The sequence below is a fragment of the Colius striatus genome, chromosome 2, assembly GCF_028858725.1.
Source record: "Colius striatus isolate bColStr4 chromosome 2, bColStr4.1.hap1, whole genome shotgun sequence".
In the NCBI taxonomy this organism is placed as follows: Eukaryota; Metazoa; Chordata; class Aves; order Coliiformes; family Coliidae; genus Colius; species Colius striatus.
The window spans coordinates 109983463-110002139 of NC_084760.1; the positions used below are offsets into that span (position 1 = coordinate 109983463).

Sequence of the window (18677 nt, forward strand, 5' to 3'; positions counted from 1 at the left end):
GGGGCAGGGGCGGGCGGCCGCTCCCGTCGTGGGGGCCCCGCCTCGGCACGGGCGGCGGAGGCGCAGGCGCGGCCATCCCCATCCCGGCCCCGGCTGCAGCAGAGCCAGCGGCGGCGGCGGAGCCGGGCAGCGGCGGGGGCGGGATGGCGGCGCCGCTGAGCGACGGGGAGCGACGGAAGCAGATCAGCGTGCGGGGCATCGCGGGGCTGGGGGACGTGGCGGAGGTGCGCAAGAGCTTCAACCGCCACCTCCACTTCACCCTCGTCAAGGACCGCAACGTCGCCACCCCCCGCGACTACTACTTCGCGCTGGCCCACACGGTGCGCGACCACCTGGTGGGGCGCTGGATCCGCACGCAGCAGCACTACTACGAGCGGGACCCCAAGGTGAGCGGGGCCCCGCCGCGCACGGCCCCGGGGAGACGTCGGGGATGGCGCCCGGGAGGCGGCGGCCGCTTCCCCGTCGGCCCCGCGGGTGTCTCGCCGCGGACGTGCCGTGGCCGTCTCCTCTTGGGCATCGCCACAGCCGCGGCCCCTTGCCATGGCCGTCTCCCCTGTGCGCCTCATCGCGACTCCTTCCCGTGGCCATATCCTTCGCATGCGCCCTGCCGTGGCGGTGTCCCCACGGGCCGTGGCCCTCGCGTACCTCACCGTGGCCGTGGCTCTTGTGCACACCTCACTGTGGTCCCCGTGGGCCTTGTCCCTGCCGTGTCCCTCCTGCATCTTGCCACGGCATCACCATGGCAGTTTGCGACGTCTGTGTCCCCACAAGCTTCTGTGGAGCCCTGTCCTGATGAGCTTTGCTGCAGCCGTGTTGCCCCTCAGGCATCCCCACGACTGTGACCCCTTGTGCCTTGTCACAGCTCTGTCCCTTGTGATCTCCCTGTGCACATGTCCTTATGTGGGCCTTGCTACTGCCAGCTTCTCTGCACGCTTTGCCACAGCCGTGTCCTGCACTTGCGGTGTTGTCCCCTGTGGGCATCACCTCAGCACATGCTTCGGCTCAACCGTGTCCCGGCTTCCAGGCAGCTCATCTTAGAGGCTGGAGAGAAGTTTCTTGCCTTGTGCAAGCCAGATGAACTCTCTGAGGTCACCAGATACCAGGGAGTTGGTGGTTCCCGGGGCACTCAGCCTGCTCCCTCTTCTCCTCCCCACTTGTCATGGCAGGATGGAGATGTTGGGGGCTACAGGACGTTATTCAGCCTTAATCCTTTTGAATTAAGAACCGATCCAGCACTGACCTGTAGATCCCGGGAGGGCAAGTGTGTACCAGAAGAGGCACATACCTTCCCAGCCCTCAGGCAGCTGTCTCCCCGAGTCAGCTCTTTTCTCAGGGTCATGAATATTGCCTTGACACAAGAAACAAGCTGCACTTTCACGCAGGTGAACTCCCACGTGCACTGGGAGTTACATCGGTAGTGGAGCTCTCCCTTTTATCCTTACTCACACAAATGCGCTCTGATCCCAATCGCTGCGCTGGCAGAAGGGATTGTACAGATCCCAGAAAGGGTAAGAGGAGCTTGGACTGGGTTTTCTTACTGTCCCCTGCACTTAGACTTTCACTCAGAAACATGTCCCCTGTGGGAGAGTGAAAAGAGCAGAGCATTTATGCAACTCTTCAGCGTTTCCATTCTTTCCAATGTACCCCACGGAACAGATGGACCATTCCAGACTCCCAGCAGAGGTGGCAGAGCAGGTAATCCTGCTTCTTAGTGGGGAAAGATCCCAGCTATGAAGAAAAGAGATTCAAGTGGAAGCACAATTTAAGCTCAGGATAAACATTCCTAGAAGTACCAGTAGGGATAAATCAGAGTGAGGGCAGAAGTTTGCACAGGCTGCTTCTCATCCCACGGGCAGGCTTGCCCGTTGGGTCTGTGTGAGGTTCGAGTGGGGAGAGCAGGAGGCTGTGTGTGTGAGGCTCAGGGTGGGCAGAGCAGGAGGCTGTGTGTGTGAGACTCAGGGTGGGCAGAGCAGGAGGCTGTGTGTGTGAGACTCAGGGTGGGCAGAGCAGGAGGCTGTGTGTGTGAGGCTCAGGGTGGGCAGAGCAGGAGGCTGTGTGTGTGAGACTCAGGGTGGGCAGAGCAGGAGGCTGTGTGTGTGAGACTCAGGGTGGGCAGAGCAGGAGGCTGTGTGTGTGAGGTTCGAGTGGGGAGAGCAGGAGGCTGTGTGTGTGAGGCTCAGGGTGGGCAGAGCAGGAGGCTGTGTGTGTGAGACTCAGGGTGGGCAGAGCAGGAGGCTGTGTGTGTGAGGCTCAGGGTGGGCAGAGCAGGAGGCTGTGTGTGTGAGACAGGGTGGACAGAGCAGAAGGCCCCATGTGTTGGTAGCTTCTGGGAAACCGCTCGGGGTTCGGGGCCTGGCCCTGAGCTTTTTAGGATCAGCTCCAGCACAGCATGAGAAAACTGGTAAAAAGCCTGGTGTAAGCGTCACCTCAGCTGAGCTTGACGGCCTATAAACACACCATTCAGCATCCCTGATAATTCCTGCCCTGAGTTAATTAGGGAAACACTTCAGAGGCCAGGAGACTTTTCTATAGAAGGCTGTTGGCAGGGAGAGGCGCGGCAGAGGGTTGGCCGGCAGCCCGCACCGCGGCCTGCTCACAAACTGCTGCGCCGTGCTCCGGGTGGGGAAGACATCCCTCCTCCAGATCTGCTCTTAATTCTGTGTTCCTGGTGCTGGGGCTGTGTCTGAGGGTCTTGCTTTGCCTCCCCAGCGCATTTACTACCTGTCCCTGGAGTTCTACATGGGCCGCACGCTGCAGAACACCATGGTGAACCTGGGCCTGCAGAATGCTTGTGATGAAGCCATTTACCAGGTGATGTCTTGGGGGTTCCCCCTGAGGAACTGGCCAAACTCTTCCTTGTGGAGGCCCATGTATCCTTATTTCTCAGGGCTTCCTGTATTTTTTTCCAGGGCTTCCTGCTAAGGATGTGTTATTTTGACTAAATGAAGCAAAGCTTGTCTGTTAGTGTTTTTAATCCCATAGAGAAAACCATGGGGAGACCTTGGGGTTCCTCAAGAGCTGGAGCATGGGAAACCAGTGGGAAAGTCATGAGTATCCAGAAAAAGTACCCCCCTCTCCAAAACAAAGAACATCCAGGAAGCAACACCCAATATCCCAAAAGACTAGGAAGTCTCAGGCTGCAGTTAGCTTTTCATCACTAGGGGAGATGTCTGATGGGGGAGGCTGGGCCAGGAGGGGAAACTGGAGCACCAGAACAACAAATTGCACTTGGTACATGTGGGTACACAAGGTACAGGTGTACCAGAGAAAAGTGAATCACCAGGGGGAAAGGGGGGGAAAGGGTTTGATTGGATTAGAATGTTACCAGGTGAGCTCAAACTGGAAGAAGCACAGGTGAGTACCACCAAGGTGATTACAAACCACGGTGACTTAGGCTGGCAGCCACCCCTGCAGCAGGAAGCCAAAAGCTTCCCCCCTCCACCCACTCTCTTGTTGCCCCACTTCACTGCATTGATCCTTGTTACACTTTGTGGCAGAAGTTGAGCTCTGGCACTGTCTCCCAAAATGAGGTGCTGCAATTGCTGATGAAACGTCCTGGCCAGCACTTTCCCTGCCAAGAGATGGGAAGGGGTTTCCAGGGAGGGGCTTGACATGTTTCCTCTCTGAGGGATGGTGCCTCAGAGAGCAGACTGGTTTCTTTTTTTGTCAGGGAGCATCCTTAAGTCCCTTTACAAGGCATTTTCCACATGCTGATTTGGCACAATGTGTGAGCGGAGGCTTCCCTTGCTGTAGCCTCTGACATGTGAGGGAGCACTGGAACAGGCTGCCCAGATGGGTTGTGGAGACATTCCAAACCCACCTGGGTGAGTTCCTGTGTGAACTCTAGGTGGCCCTGCTCTGGCAGGGGGGTTGGACTGGATGATCTTTCAAGGTCCCTTCCGACCCTTAAGATCCTGTGATTCTGTGATGTGGAGCTTGACACGCATGAGACTTTCCCATCTCGTGGCTGCAGAGTGCTGATGTGCTGGGAGAGCACTTTGGGGAGCAGCCATGGGGTCAGTTGTCCCTCCCTGGCACCCAGGTGAGATACTGCTGCCCTCCAAGAGAAGACAGCCACTTCCAGCCAGGGACTCTGGCTGAGGAGCTAATGGGGATGCAGGAAGGCACAGAGTGCAAAGGCAAACACTGCCAGTGTGGGTGTGCCATTCCTCAAGGACCAGGCAGGCACAAGCAGAGGGTGGGCACCCCTACCCAGGCAGGGCTCAGCTGGGTCCCTTGTGTGCTGACTTGGCCTTTTGCCATCCTGTCTTCCACTGGCAAGTTTGGCAGAAGGTTCCTCCTGGTCTGAGGGGCTGCCAGGAGACAAATCTTTTGTCTGAGGTCTCTAAGGAAACCTAATTCCTGAGAAAGCCACTGTATGATGGGGAACTGAATTGTTTTCCATTTAATTGGGCTGCCCAGGGACTGGAAGCTGTTGAGATGCTTTGTGGGGAGGGGAAGTGGGGGGGATGCAGAGACCTCCACAGGTTTAATGTGGTGTGGGTTGGTTTGAGACCTGTGTTTGCCCTCCTTGCCATGGCCTTCGCCTGGTGACTTGTTTTTCTTTCTCCAATAGCTGGGTCTGGACTTGGAGGAGCTGGAGGAAATCGAAGAAGATGCTGGGCTGGGAAATGGAGGCCTGGGCCGCCTGGCAGGTAACTGAGGGAGAAGGGAGTCTCCTCCTCACACAGAATGCAGGGGGTCCAAAGGTGGCTTGGCTGGAGGCTGTCCCACACTCACCACTGGCACTGCACCAGGACAACATGTGCAGACTTCAGCCTGCACCTACCCCACAGCCCGAGTAGCGTGGTACCCTCCTGGCTGGCCAGAAATGAGCCCCCTCCCCACTGAGGGTTTCCAGGAGATGTAGCTGTGTAGCCTACAGCACAGCAAGCAGGGCTGTGGCTGGAAGAGGCTGTCTGCAGCCTTCCTCCTCACCTTCCTGTGAAATCTCTCACTTTTCAGAGGTGCCCAAGCAGCTCTCACGTAGGCAGATTGTTGGTTGCTATTTTAGTCTGACTGGCCCAGGGTGGACTGCTGGAGACAGAGCTCTTCAGGGTGGAGGAAATGCAAGGGCTGGTTGTTAAGAGCCTCTGGCCTGAGGGCTGGAATGGTTTGCTTTGGAAACATTACAGCCAAATAGCTGGTGGAGCAGTGAGTTGGGGTCAGGAGCCCTGCTTTACCCTACAGGCAGGCTTACAGCAAGTCATGGATGTCAGGCAAGCTTAGAAGAGCTCTCACTGAGACAGTAGAATCATAGAATTGTTTTGCTTGGAAAAGACCTTTAAGATCATTGAGTCCAACCCCTCACCTCAGACTACCAAGCTCACCACTGACCCATGTCCCTCAGCACCTCAGCTACACGACTTTGCAATATCTCCAGGGATGGGGACTCCACCACCTCCCTGCGCAGCCTGGGACAGTGTCTAATAGCACTCTCAGGGAAAAAAGTTCTTCCTCATCTCCAATCTAAACCTCCCCTGGCACAACTTGAGGCCATTTCCTCTTGTCCTATCACTTGTCACTTGGGAGAAGAGACCAACCCCCACCTCACTACAGGCTCCTGTCAGGTAGTTGTAAAGAGTGATCATGTCTCCCCTCAGCCTCCTCTTCTCTAAGCTGAACACCCCCAGCTCCCTCAGCTGCTTCTCATCAGACTTGTGCTCCAGACCCTTCCCCAGCTTTGTTTCCCATCTCTGGGCATGCTCCAGCACCTCAGTGTCTGTCTTGTAATGAGGGGCCTAGAACTGAACACAGTATTCAAGGTACAGCCTCACCAACGCTAAGTACAGATGGGCAATCCCTGCCCTGGTCCTGCTGGTCACGCTATGTCTGATACAAGCCAGGATGTCATTGGCCTTCTTGGCCACCTGGGCACACTGCTGGCTCATGTCTAGCTGCCATCAATTAACACTCCCAGGTCCTTTTCCTGCAGGCAGCTCCTTGCAGTGTGCCCATGTTTTGCCCTTCCAGCTTGCTTCCTGGACTCTATGGCCACGCTGGGGCTGGCAGCCTACGGTTACGGCATCCGCTACGAGTTTGGGATCTTCAACCAGAAGATTGTGGACGGCTGGCAGGTAGGTGGGCAAACTCCAGCCACCCCTTCCCTTCTCTTCCATGCTGCAGTGGCCTCGTGTGTGACAAGGCCTGGCCACAAAAAGGGTACCAAGTGACAAAGGGGCTGTCGCTTCAGGGCACTGATCTCCAAAGCAAATAAAAGTGGGTGAGTGCTCGCCAGGGACACGTGCAAGCTCAGTCACACCAGTTAGCAGCCCAGCAAGGTAGTGTTAGAGCTGAGGCCATGGAGCATGGCTAGGACCAGAGGTCTCTGTGCATAGGGCTCCACAGCACGGCTGCAACAACCCCAGAGTGCCAGCCTGCCTGGCAAGGAGTGGGCAAGGACTCAGCCCAGAGTGGAGATGGTGCTAAACACCACAGAAAGGTGACTGGTGGAGAAGGAATTTGAAGAGGATGGAGCACCTGCAAGTGCTCCTGCAGGTTCCCTGGGACACTGGCAGCAGGGTCTTAAACAGGGACTCTCTTGTAGCATTAATGATCATAGTATTTTGCAAATGAAAGTAGGCTAAAAAACTGTCCCAGCTGACAGTTTTCCCTAGTGTATGTCTGCAACTGGTTTCCATTAGGAGACTTGCCTTGCTTCTGAGCATAAAGGACCTCTTTTTCCTCTTAAAATAGCTCTCCATAAGCCAGGGAGGGTGAGAGGTTTGAGGGTTGTTTTTGCCTTCCCCACAAAGAAGCTGCAATGCTAGGTCCTATAAATGGTGAAAACAGGGCGGGGGAAATATCACCCCTGTAACTGGCTTAATGTTACTTAAAAAAGAACAGGAGTGGAGGCCATGCTGGGCTGGTGATTCAGACCTGCCCCTTCCCTGGCAGAGAAATGCCTGCAGGCACAGAGCAGCTCCCCAGGGGCCTCAGCCCCTCGGGTTTGTGGTGCACATCAGCCTTGGTGGCTCTGCTGAATTCACTCCCGTTGGTGCTGTTAAGAGCAGAGGGGAGAAACTCTCTGTTACAAAGGGCAGATTAGTTGGCAGGACCTGGGTTACAGGGAGGTGCTTTGTGGCCAGGAACAGCACTATCCCCACTGACACAACCAGACTGGATGTTAAAGGCCTCGTGACAGACTTGAGTGCAGTTGTGTGTGCAGTTTGAATGGTTTCAACCTCCTACAGCTCCACAAAGCCCACAGAAGCTGATGCTGGGCAACCTGTGTTCCCAACAACCTGCCTGTCCTTTAGAGGCCTCTGCGTATCCATTTTTAAAGCCAGCTTCCCAAAGCTTTGCTTTTAAGCTGGCCTCCCTTAGGAGGAGGGAGTTGAGCCTTCTGTTGGAGGCAGGAGCCATCACTTGAAGCCCATTTGCCTCTTGCAGGTGGAGGAGGCGGACGACTGGCTGCGCTACGGCAACCCCTGGGAGAAGGCCCGGCCCGAGTACATGCTGCCCGTGCACTTCTATGGGCGCGTGCAACACACCCCTGACGGCGTCCAGTGGGTGGACACCCAGGTACCAACGTCCCCTGCGTGCTGGCTTGGGGGAGGACAGGCCAGGGGGAGCATGGAGGAGTGGTGGGAGGCTGTCCCCAGGCTGCCTGTGGTGGTCAGACTTGGCTCCTCTCCCAGTCTGGCAAAACTCTGCTGCTTTTGCCGTCCCGAAGGCGACTTTGTTGGCAGCGGGATTGGAGGGTGATACTGAGCCACAGAGCAGCTGGGGCCTCCTTCTCTGCTCACCTCCTGGGTGAAGCCCACAGCCTCACATGGATTTCTGTATCCAGTACCAGCTGTGCTGGCTCCTCTGCACTGCCCCTGGCCACCGCTCACTCAAACCCAGTGGCTTTGCAGGTGCTTCTGGCTCTGCTGCTGTGGGTGGAGATTCATCCTGTGGAGTGGCCCTGGAGCAATCCCGTGGGCATTTAACTCCCATGATCAGAGTAGCTGCTCTTCCCCAGGCAGCCTGAAGGGTAGGTTGCTGTCAGGGGAGGCTGGAGGCGTGGTTTCCAATTTCTCTTGTGCCTGGAGGCCCTGTTTTGTGGGATCATGGAGGGCTAAGAGCCTCTCACAGCTGGGGAGGCCGTGCTGTGCTTCGGGAGCACATGCCTGCTCAGAGCACATGCTGCTGCATCATAAATGCATTGCAGTCTTACAGCTGAGGGAGACAAGCTTTACAGAGGCATGGGTCTATTGAAGAGGTTTCAGCCTCTCCCAAGCACTGTCCAGGATGGAGGAAGGGAAGGACTATATGTGGGATTCAGGGACATGTCCTAGCCCTATTGCCATGGTGTTCAAGGCTCTCTGAGCCTGATGAGCCAGCTCTGTCCCCTCTGAGGAGTGCACAGTCGTAAAGCCAGGCTGTTCTTTTCAGTGCCAGGAGCTGAAGCTCAATTCCAGAGTCACTTGGACTTGCTTAGAGGAGAAACAAACCAAATCTTTTTTCTAGGGCCTCTGATTGTCAAAGGCTGTGCAGTGACCTGGGCTATTCCCAGGAGACACAAGAGCGCAGAGTTCAACCCCACAGCCCCATGGACAGCAGGGAGGCACCGTGCCAGAGCTCTGTGGGACAGCACACATCCCCTTGGGGGGCAAGCCCCCTTGCCTTTCAGTGTGCTTCTCTGGGATCCCAAGCAGGGCAGTGAAAACACTGCTTCCTGCAAGGAGGTGAATTTTCAGATAGTTCCATTAAGGAAACAAGTTGGAAAGGCTCAAAAAAACCCCAAAGATGGAGTCTCCAAATATAGCACTGCTCAGTCCCGTGGCTCAGGCGGGACAGGCTTTCTGCCTGCTTCCATGTTCGGAGCTGGTAATAGCAGCTTGGAGAGCCTGAGCTCTTGCTAATTGTCCCCAGAGGGGAGGTGTTGCTGATGCCAGCAGGAAGAGGCTGCTCAGGGCCAACACGCTGATCTGCCTGGGTTTTCCCTGTCCTGTGAGCACAGCTCCTTCACTTCTCTGCTGCCTCTCGTGTCTCTACTTGGGGACAGCCAGCTGCTGGGCTCTCATGCCAGTACACACTGACTTGTTCAAGAGGATGCTGGCTTCTTTTGCCTTCTCCTTTTGAGAGGTGGCCCAGGCTCTCTGTGCTGCTCTGCAAGCACCACTCAGCTCTGCTGGCATAAGCCTTCAGCCTTTGTTCCAGGCTGAGGTCAGGGTGCTTTGCCTTGCCACTCAGCAGGTCTGGAGGCATGCAGATGTTGGCATAGCAGTGAGCTGAAGCACACAAGCTTGGAAGCAACACCCATGCCTTGCCTCCCTAGTGATATTTGAGCTGGGAGCCCCAGTACTGCTCCCTGTAGCCATGTGTGCAGCCTCCTGATGCTTAAGCATCACCTGTAGACTCTGCTAAGAGTTTCATGCTCACTTTCAGTTTGGGTGCTGGAGATCTCAGTGGATTTACCCAGGCAGGTTCAACAAACCTTGCACATGGAGTGAATTACTCTGGGAATGGTGCTGTGGTGGTAGGGTTTGGTCCTGGCAGGCTGCAGAAGGCCAACGGGCAGGATTCAGGCTGAGGAGTTTATCCCAGTTGGAAACACAAAGGTCCCAGCTGTCCTGGCCCTCCCTCAGCACAGAGTGGCAGTGGCCAGCTGAGGATGCTGCCAGCACTCTCTGAATGACTAACAGGGACACCAGCTGGTACAGGAAGGTTGGCAGGTTGCTTCCAACATGCCTTTCACATTTCATCCATGGGCCTGTAACTCTAGTTTGTAACTCCAGCTCAGCTTCTCCTCTCAGTGCTTTGCCAGTGAGTGCTGGAAGTGCCCATGATAACAGGGGAGTCTGTGAAGCTCAGCAGGGGTGAGGTTTCAATGAGGTGAGATTTTTACCACAGCCAGGAGTTGTCTGTGTCCTCTGGATCCTTCCTGCAGAGGTTTCAGCCACTCCCCCCACCTGCTCCAAGCTGCTCATGGTGGGGAATCGTGTCCTTTTGCAGGTTGTCCTCGCGATGCCGTACGACACCCCAGTGCCAGGGTACAAGAACAACACCGTGAACACCATGAGGCTGTGGTCTGCCAAAGCACCCAATGACTTCAACCTGCAAGAGTGTAAGTGCTGTCCCTCCACTGCCTGCCTTTGGGCCAGGCTGGGATGTGGCTGTCCCTGCGTGCTGTCCCTCCACTCTGCCTCCAGCCTGCTTTAGCTGCATCTCCTGGCTCCCTCCAAAACACAGCACTGCCTGTGCACCTGTGGGTCATGCTTCCTTCAGCTACTTCCAGGCCCAGCTGTGCCTTCCCCAGGGGAAGAGCATCTGCCACTGTATTCCCCACATCTCCAAAGGAGCTGCAAACCCACATTAGCCATGGAGGGTCCTTTCTGTGTAGCACCATCCCTTAGTGCTGAAGAAGAGCAGCACAGCTTGTCTTACTGCTGGTTGCCCTTGGGTCTACTGTGACCTCTCCAGTGCATTTGTCTGTCTCTAAATGTAGCGCTGAAGAGCAGACTCAGGGCAAATAACATAGCAAACAGTGCTGGGCTGTTATTGAAGAGGAAGATTTTAGACTAGGCTGATTTATTATTCCATACTAGCAGGCTCAGAGATGTGTGTGTCCAGCCCTGCCAGGAGAACTTGTGTGAGACAAGGGCTGATGGCACCCCAGTCCTCCATTGTCTCCTCAGTTCCCGAGTGGCAGCTGTGAGCTGTGTTTTGGATGAGCCTTTTGTACCCTTTAAGCGTTGAGTGTGGTCTTTGTGCTTCTTTACCCTGCCTCAAATTTCTTTAGTCCTGAACCAAGACGTTTGATCCCTCGTTTCCCTACTTTTTTGCCTTCTCTGGCTGCTATCTTCAGCTTCTATCTGTGCTTCCTGATGTGTGTGTCTTCAGAAACTGCATGGAGAAAAGCCTTTCTCTTATCCCAGCTCCTCTCTCTCTGCTGCCTTTCACACATGTACATTCCCATTCATATTGCACTAATACCAGCCTGAATGGTGTTTCCTATTACAAATCCCTCCATGAGGGAAGGGGGGAAAGCACAGTGTCAGGGCCCTGCCTGAAGCTCTGCAGCTGCTGCAGTGCTGTGTGTGTTTCTCTCTTGCTGCAGTCAATGTGGGTGATTACATCGAGGCAGTGTTGGACAGAAACCTGGCAGAAAACATCTCCAGAGTCCTGTACCCAAATGACAACGTGAGTGGCTCTTGCCTCTTCCCTGTGGTTGTGTCACCTTGTCTGCAAGCCCTGGAAGGTCATGGCCACATGATCCTTATTGTTTTGGTTTGAGGATTTTTAATGCAATAGGTTGGCCCTTTAATTCTCAGTGACCAGAGCCAGCTCTACAGCCCCCCAGAGGGGCTCTGCTGACCGATGGCAGCTGAGAGTCTGGCTCATTGTGTAGCTGCTCTGTTCTCTCCTGCAAGGAGGGGAAGATGTATTATGCCTTCAAATTCAAGGCAGTTTTGCCAATGGACCAACAGATGGACCAACATGAAGTATAGTGTGTGTGGGAGGGAGGCAGAGACAGCTATGGGGAGTCACAGTCACCCAGATTGGCAGGGGTTGGAAGGGACCTCTAGAGATCATCCAGCCCAACCACCTGCTAAAGCAGGTTCCCCTCCATCAGGTCACACAGGAACAAGTCCAGGTGGGTTTGGAAACCCCCAGAGCAGGAGCCTCCACGCCCTCCCTGGGCAGCCTGTGCCAGGGCTCCCTCACCTCAACACCAAAGAAGTTTTCCCTCATGTTCCAGTGGAACTTCCTATGTTTCAGCTTGTGCGTGTTACCCCTTGTCCTGTCACTGGGCACCAAAATCCTTGGTACAAAAACCCTGCAAAGGGTCCTACAGCAAGGGAGGGCGCTGCACTTACTCTGTAGGAGTGGCATGGATGTGGCAGGTTCTGTTGCAGTCCAGAGGCAGCTGTTTGGAATGCCAAGCCCCTTGTGAGTCCCTACAGCTGCAACCCCATCACAGACAGGATGAAAAACATCCCTGTTTGCCCTGATGAGGGGCTGAACCTGTTGGCAAGCCCATCAGGGCTGACAGGAGCATCTCCAGGGGTTTGGCTGCAACTCGGGATGGCAACTGCAGTGCTGATGGTTGGGGCCCCTCCTCTTGCAGTTCTTTGAAGGCAAGGAGCTGCGGCTGAAGCAGGAGTACTTTGTGGTGGCTGCTACCCTCCAGGACATCATCCGCCGCTTCAAGTCCTCCAAGTTTGGCTGCCGGGACCCTGTGAGAACGTGCTTTGAAACCTTCCCAGACAAGGTGAGTTTGTGGGCAGAGAGGGTCCAGGGGCGTTTCAGCCAGACCTTCCTATCATGGGCAGGATGCTCGGGATGGGCTTGGGGCATGTGTACAAAGACCCCGGCAATTTGGGCTGGAAAGCAGGTGATCTCTGGGCCTGCTTGGAGCAAAAAATTGGAAAGGGTAAATAGGTCCTGGGAGCTCTGTTTTTTTTCTGGGGTGTATGCCATGGGAAGAGGCTTGGGGCTGACCCTCACCCCAACCTTGTGGCGCTGCAGGTGGCAATTCAGCTGAACGACACTCACCCGGCCCTGTCCATCCCAGAGCTCATGCGGATCCTGGTAGACGTGGAGAAAGTGGACTGGGACAGGGTAAGCAGAGGTGGGAGGTCCAAGCTGAACCTAGCAGGGGAAAGAGCTACTGGCCCCATCCTCCTCACACGGGGCTTGCTTTGCCCTCGTGCCCTGGGCTGTGTGTAACGCAGGCCTGGGAGATCACCAAACGGACCTGCGCCTACACCAACCACACGGTGCTGCCCGAGGCCCTGGAGCGCTGGCCCGTTTCCATGTTTGAGAAGCTGCTGCCACGGCACCTGGAGATCATCTACGCCCTCAACCAGATGCACCTGGACGTAAGGGACTCTGCTGCCCATGGGGATGGGGATTGGGGGAGGTCTTCCTTTAGGAAGTGGCCGGGTGACTGAGGTCCCTCCTTCTGCCTGCAGCGGGTGGCAGCTCTGTACCCAGGGGACATCGACCGCCTCCGGAGGATGTCGGTGATCGAGGAAGGAGACTGCAAACGTATCAACATGGCCCACCTCTGCGTGATTGGCTCCCACGCCGTCAACGGCGTGGCCCGCATCCACTCTGACATCGTGCGGCACTCCGTGTGAGTTGGGGCTGCACAGGCCTCTCTGTGGAGGTCTGCCGGGGTTGTCCTGCTGGGCCTGAAGCTCTGGGTGGTGGCGGTGGGTGGGTCAGAGCTCCCTGCTCTCCCAGGTTCAAGGATTTCTATGAGCTGGAGCCAGAGAAGTTTCAGAACAAGACCAACGGGATCACACCGAGGCGCTGGCTCCTGCTGTGCAACCCGGGGCTGGCTGATGTTATTGCTGAGGTGAGTTGGAAACAGCTGAAGTGGAGGGGCTGAGTGTGATCCATCTTTGTGGGGTCTGGGTAACGTGTCTCTCAGAATCAAACAGAATCCCAGGTTGGCAGGGGTTGGAAGGGACCTCTAGAGATCATCCAGTCCCAGCCTCCGCTAAAGCAAGTTCCCCTCCATCAGGTCACACAGGCAGGTCTGGAAACCTCCAGAGCAGGAGCCTCCACACCCTCCCTGGGCAGCCTGTGCCAGGGCTCCCTCACCTCAACACCAAAGTGGTTTTTCCTTGTGTTTAAGTGGAACCTTTTGTGATCCAGCTTACATCCATTACCCCTAGTCCTGTCACTTGAGACAGCAGGGAAAAAGTGCTGCCCCATCCTCCTGACATCCACCTTTTCAATACTTGAAAGTATTAATGAGGTCCCCCCTCAGTCTCCAGGCTGAACAGCTCCAGCTCCTGCAGCCTGTTCCTGCAAACACTTTCCTAAGTGCTCAGCTCTTTGTGGGGTGTGATCAGCGCCGGGGCTGAGGCCCAGCAGGTGTGAGTGAGGGGCACCTGTTGCATGTCTAGCTGTGAGGTTGGCCAGGCTTTATAAAGTCAGTGATGAGTTGACCAAAAAAAGTTGCAGAAATTTGGCTCTGGCTCCCTGCCCTTGCAGTGGCTACACACAAGCTGTCAGGCACCACCGTGGGGTGTCTGCAGAAGCATTCAGCTTCACAGGTGCAAAGGCACTTCCTTGTTCCATCTCCTTTGTTTACCAGGCCCTCTAGCACAAGTTTTGCCTTTACACATGCCATAGCTGAGCGACATCCTGCAATTCAATGCATCTTGATGTCCTGGCCCATTGGTTTCCTCAGCTGCCAGGAGGCCCTGGTACATGTGCACACATCTTCCCCCTAAAGCTGCCTGAGTGAGGGACTTGTTTGGGTTTTTGCAAGCACATGTTTTCCCTGTGCCTTTGGGCTCTCTGATGACATAGAGAAGTAACCTCAACATAAGAAACCATGCCCCTTTTTCTGGGCAGAGTGCTTCTTCCAGTTCCCAAGGAGCCTGTGGCATCGTTGCTGGGGAGGTGCAGTTGAGGGCTGGGGGAGGTTCCTCACGGGTGGGACAGCCCTCTCTTGCTTTGTTCTTGTAGAAAATCGGGGAAGGCTTTATCACAGATCTGAGCCAGCTGAAGAAGCTACTGGATTTCATCAACAATGAGACTTTTATCAGGGACGTGGCGAAAGTCAAACAGGTATCGTGCCCTGGAAGTGGGCTGGAGGGAAGAACACTAAGGGCACAACCCAGCAGCCAAAGCTCACCTCTGATGCAAGGCCTGGGAACCCAGGCCTGGTCCTCATCAGATTTTCTTGCCAGGAGAACAAGCTGAAGTTTGCAGCCTACTTGGAGGAGCAGTACAAGGTCAAGATCAATCCTTCGTCCATGTTTGATGTTCAGGTGAAGCGAATCCACGAGTACAAGCGGCAGCTGCTGAACTGCCTACACGCCATCACCCTCTACAACCGTGAGTCCTGTGGGTGCTGGTAGGCAAAGGGTGCCCCCCTCCAGCCTCTCCCTGCCAGGCTTCCCCTCTAAAAGTACGGCAGCTGGTGGCCAAGGACTCCTGAGCCTCCCTCCGCCCTCCTGCCATCAGTGGCTTCTGTCCAGGAGGGAAGACAGAATGTCTGAAGGGTCGTACAGAGCTCTGAGGAAAAGCTCGCAGCCCCGGTCACCCCCACCCCTGTACTGCAGGTCTTAAGTCTGGTGCAAGTTAAAAGCCAGTTAAAACTCCCCAGTGTTTGCTTCAGGCCCTTGCCCTTTCCCCATGAGGGGCAAGTCACTGGAGCTCAGCGTTGTGCTGGTTTGAGTAGTTCTCTGAGGACTTTGCAGCCCCTTTTTGCCCAGCACAGCTCTGGCAGGGGTCTGGTTGGGCTTCAGCGTCCTGCAAGTTTGCAGGGCCCATGTGACAGGGGTTGGGATCTCAACTCTGATGCCTACACTAAACTCTGTCCAGTTTACCTCCACTTGGGTTGTGCTCTGTCCTGCTCTTTCAGGCATCAGGAGCGATCCATCCAAATCCTTTGTGCCCAGGACTATCATGATCGGAGGCAAGGTAACGTGCATTCCAGGCTGGGGGCACACGTAGCCAGGGGTGGCTGGGAAGGTGCTGGCCCCTTGCTGTGGCCTTGCCAGGCCCACTGTTGTCAGCCAGCATGTGTCTGCTGGTGGGCTCCTCAGGACACACCTTCCTGGGCTAATCAGACTGAAGAAGGCCCCGTCCCTCTTTCCCTGGGGCTCAGGCCTTCTCCTCCCAGTAGGGTGTTTTTGCTGGTCCATGTGAACAGCAGAGGTGAGGCTCAGATCCTCCCCATGCTGAGGACCAGCACTGGGACCTCTCATACTCTCTCTTCCTTAAAAGCCCTCACCATTTCTGGTCTGCTCTTCTCCAGGCAGCCCCCGGGTATCACATGGCCAAGATGATCATCAAACTCATCACATCCGTTGGTGAGGTCATCAACAACGATCCCTACGTGGGGGACAAGCTCAAGGTCATCTTCCTGGAGAACTACCGGGTCTCCTTGGCTGAGAAGGGTACGTCTGCTCTCGTGTAAGCACACGGCAGGAGCTGGGCATGTCCCAGCTGAGCCCAGAAAGGGGCTGGCCTGAGGGGCAGGTCACCTCAGGACCGTGGCTTCATGCATGAGTGACAGCATGGGGCTACAGCAGGGCTGAGCCTGGCCCCTGCCCCACACTGTTTGAGCCGAGGTGGAGGGCAGCAGGGCCACCAGCACACTCCCCAGGGTGGTTGTGCTGTCATGGGCCCAGGTTGTGGGGAGCTGCAGCGTGCCGAGGATTAACTCATCCCTCTCTTGCCCCTGGCAGTGATCCCGGCAGCGGATCTGTCCCAGCAGATCTCCACAGCTGGCACCGAGGCCTCGGGTACTGGCAACATGAAGTTCATGGTGAACGGGGCCCTCACCATCGGTACCATGGATGGAGCCAACGTGGAGATGGCTGAGGAGGCAGGAGAAGAAAACCTCTTCATCTTTGGCATGCGGGTGGAGGACGTGGAGGCCCTGGACCGCCAAGGGTTGGTGCTGGGAGAGCCTGCTGCCTTGCCAGGGCCGGTCAGATACGGGGGATAGGGGTGGCAGGTTGGGCAGGGAGAGCCACGGTCTCTGTGAGGGACAGCCTCCTCCTGGAGCAGGGAAAAGCAGGGGGCTGGAGGCAGCTTCTGTCCCAGGCAGGCGAGGCGGTGCGGCTGTGGGGGTGCTGGGCCCGGGGAGGGCCCGGCCGCTCCAGCCCGCGTGTGCCGGTGCAGGTACGACGCGCGGCACTACTACGAGCGGCTGCCGGAGCTGCGCCAGGCCGTGGACCAGATCAGCAGCGGCTTCTTCTCCCCTCGCGATCCCGGCTGCTTCAGGGACATGGTCAACATGCTCATGTACCATGACAGGTGGGGCCTGCCAAGGGCTGCCCTGGGTCCCTGCCCCCCCGGGCTGGGAGCCTGCGGCGGCAAACCCCAGCCTTCCTCTGCTTTGGGTTTCAGGTTTAAGGTGTTTGCCGACTATGAGGCCTACATTAAATGCCAAGGGCAAGTGGATCGGCTGTTCATGGTAAGAGCTGCCCGCTACCAAGGCGGGGGAAATGGGACCCTTGGCTGCAGCAGGGAGAGCGGGGGAAGCTTGGGCTGTGCGTGCCTGTGGGGCCCAGCCTGTGTGTATGGGGAAGCAGGTGGTGCTGCTTTTGGCAGCCTCCCCACCAGCCTTTAAAGCAGGCACGTGTGTGTAGCTGGGGCCGTGTGAGGCACCAGGGCAGGGACAGAGTGCTGCCATTGCCTCTCTTCTCCCCAGGACCCCCGGGAGTGGACTAAGAAAGTCATCAGGAACATTGCCTGCTCGGGCAAGTTCTCCAGCGACAGGACCATCACGGAGTACGCCCGGGAGATCTGGGGGGTGGAGCCATCGGCCACAAAAATCCCTCCCCCCAACCTCCCCCGGGATTGATGCAAGCACAGAGAGATGGAAGGAGGGATGGGCTCCCAGCACAGGAGGCCTCACCTGCTTTTCACCGCCAGTCAGATGGGCTGGGCTCTGCAGAAACAAGGCCTTTTCTTCAGGGGGGTAGAAGGATGCTCAGAAAAGCCCTGACTGAGGAACGGGAGCTGGGGGAGAAGAGAAAGGCCCCTGTGTTTGTACCATGTATCCAGCCTGCATGTGCTGCATAGTGCTTTCAGCAAGACCACCACAGATAAGTCTTCCACAGCTCTGCTCCATGCTTAACAAGGGCTTTACAACTAAATCCTCCCCTCTGCCCCTGCACACAGCCTGGCCTGGCCTCCTTGCCCCTGCCCCACAAGCAAGTTGAGCCAACACAGAGTGGGTCTTGCATCCTTCTCTGGTGGATCTGCCCCTTCCTCAGCAATGCCAGGAACAGGGTGAAGGGGCTGTTAAAGCAGCTGGCCCCAGTGCAGGCACCCATGGCATATGTGCCACCAGGACAGAGGGCCTGGGACCAGCCTCTTCCTTGCCACAGAGCTTGCCACAGCCTCCTCTTGCACTCCTGTTAACTCCAAGCCCAGTAACCAAGCCACTGCAGGATTGTTAGGCTCTGTGGCTGCAGAAGGAGGGTTGTACCTGCCCCTGCCAGCTGGATGGCTGCCCCTCCTCAGCCCATAGGTCCTAAGCAGGCTCTGGGCTCTCCAGGCAGAGCCGGACACTGGGTGCTACCAGGGGGCAGCATCTGTCACACCACTTCGTGTCCCTCCACAGCCGGGTCATGCTGCTCCCTGTGTCCCTCCCCATGCTGGGGCCAGTTTAACACCCGTAGTGCTGTGTAGTGCACCAGTCCTCCCCTGTGTGACACCAACTCATTAAACCAACCACAACACTCACTGGTTTGACTTGGGGCTGACTTCTGAATACTCCTCACACCCGTGGGCTCAGGTTGCAACAGGTTCAGGCCATGAAGCCGTGCTGGGCCTCCCCAGCTGTGGCTCCAGGGGATGGGGACACGTGCCTGTGGAAGAAAGGTCAGCCCTGCCAGTGCACCTGAGGGAGCTGCTGCCAGAGGCTGCACTGGGCAATGGAGGGCTGAAGCCCTTTGAATCAACACGCCAAGGCCTGCAGGCAAGACAGTGCTCTGGGGTAAGGGTTACAGAGTTGCGTTGGCCCTACACTTGGTACCAGGGCTCCTGGGTTAAAATCCCAGGGGCAGCTCCCCGTTCCCCCATCCTGAGTGGGGAAGGGGCTCCAGGAGAGCTGCTGGCCCAGAGCTGGCAGCAGCAGCCACAGGGCTCTGCCCAGTCCCAGCTGTGAGCTCATCTGCGCTGCAGGACCCTGCTGCAGCCAACCTGCTCCACTGGGGAAACATCCCCCACCCTGCCAGGGAAAATGGATGAGGCTGAAGAGA

General features: G+C 56.6%; 1 protein-coding gene across 2 annotated transcripts; it reads left to right on the forward strand.

Moving 5' to 3' along the window:
- Positions 1 to 51: 51 nt before the first annotated feature.
- PYGB (glycogen phosphorylase B) lies at positions 52 to 18159 on the forward strand. Of its 2 annotated transcripts, XM_061989055.1 has the most exons (20): positions 52 to 386; positions 2710 to 2811; positions 4577 to 4655; positions 5974 to 6077; positions 7393 to 7524; positions 9943 to 10054; positions 11048 to 11130; positions 12059 to 12202; positions 12460 to 12552; positions 12666 to 12812; positions 12906 to 13069; positions 13180 to 13294; positions 14419 to 14520; positions 14643 to 14790; positions 15320 to 15378; positions 15716 to 15857; positions 16149 to 16356; positions 16588 to 16722; positions 16816 to 16882; positions 17120 to 18159. In XM_061989055.1, exons 1-20 carry the CDS (start codon positions 144 to 146, stop codon positions 17270 to 17272), a joined length of 2532 nt encoding a protein of 843 aa, XP_061845039.1. In that variant the 5' UTR covers positions 52 to 143; the 3' UTR covers positions 17273 to 18159. The 2 variants fall into 2 exon arrangements, with proteins under 2 accessions (XP_061845039.1, XP_061845041.1); XM_061989057.1 differs by lacking the exon at positions 2710 to 2811.
- Positions 18160 to 18677: the final 518 nt, after the last annotated feature.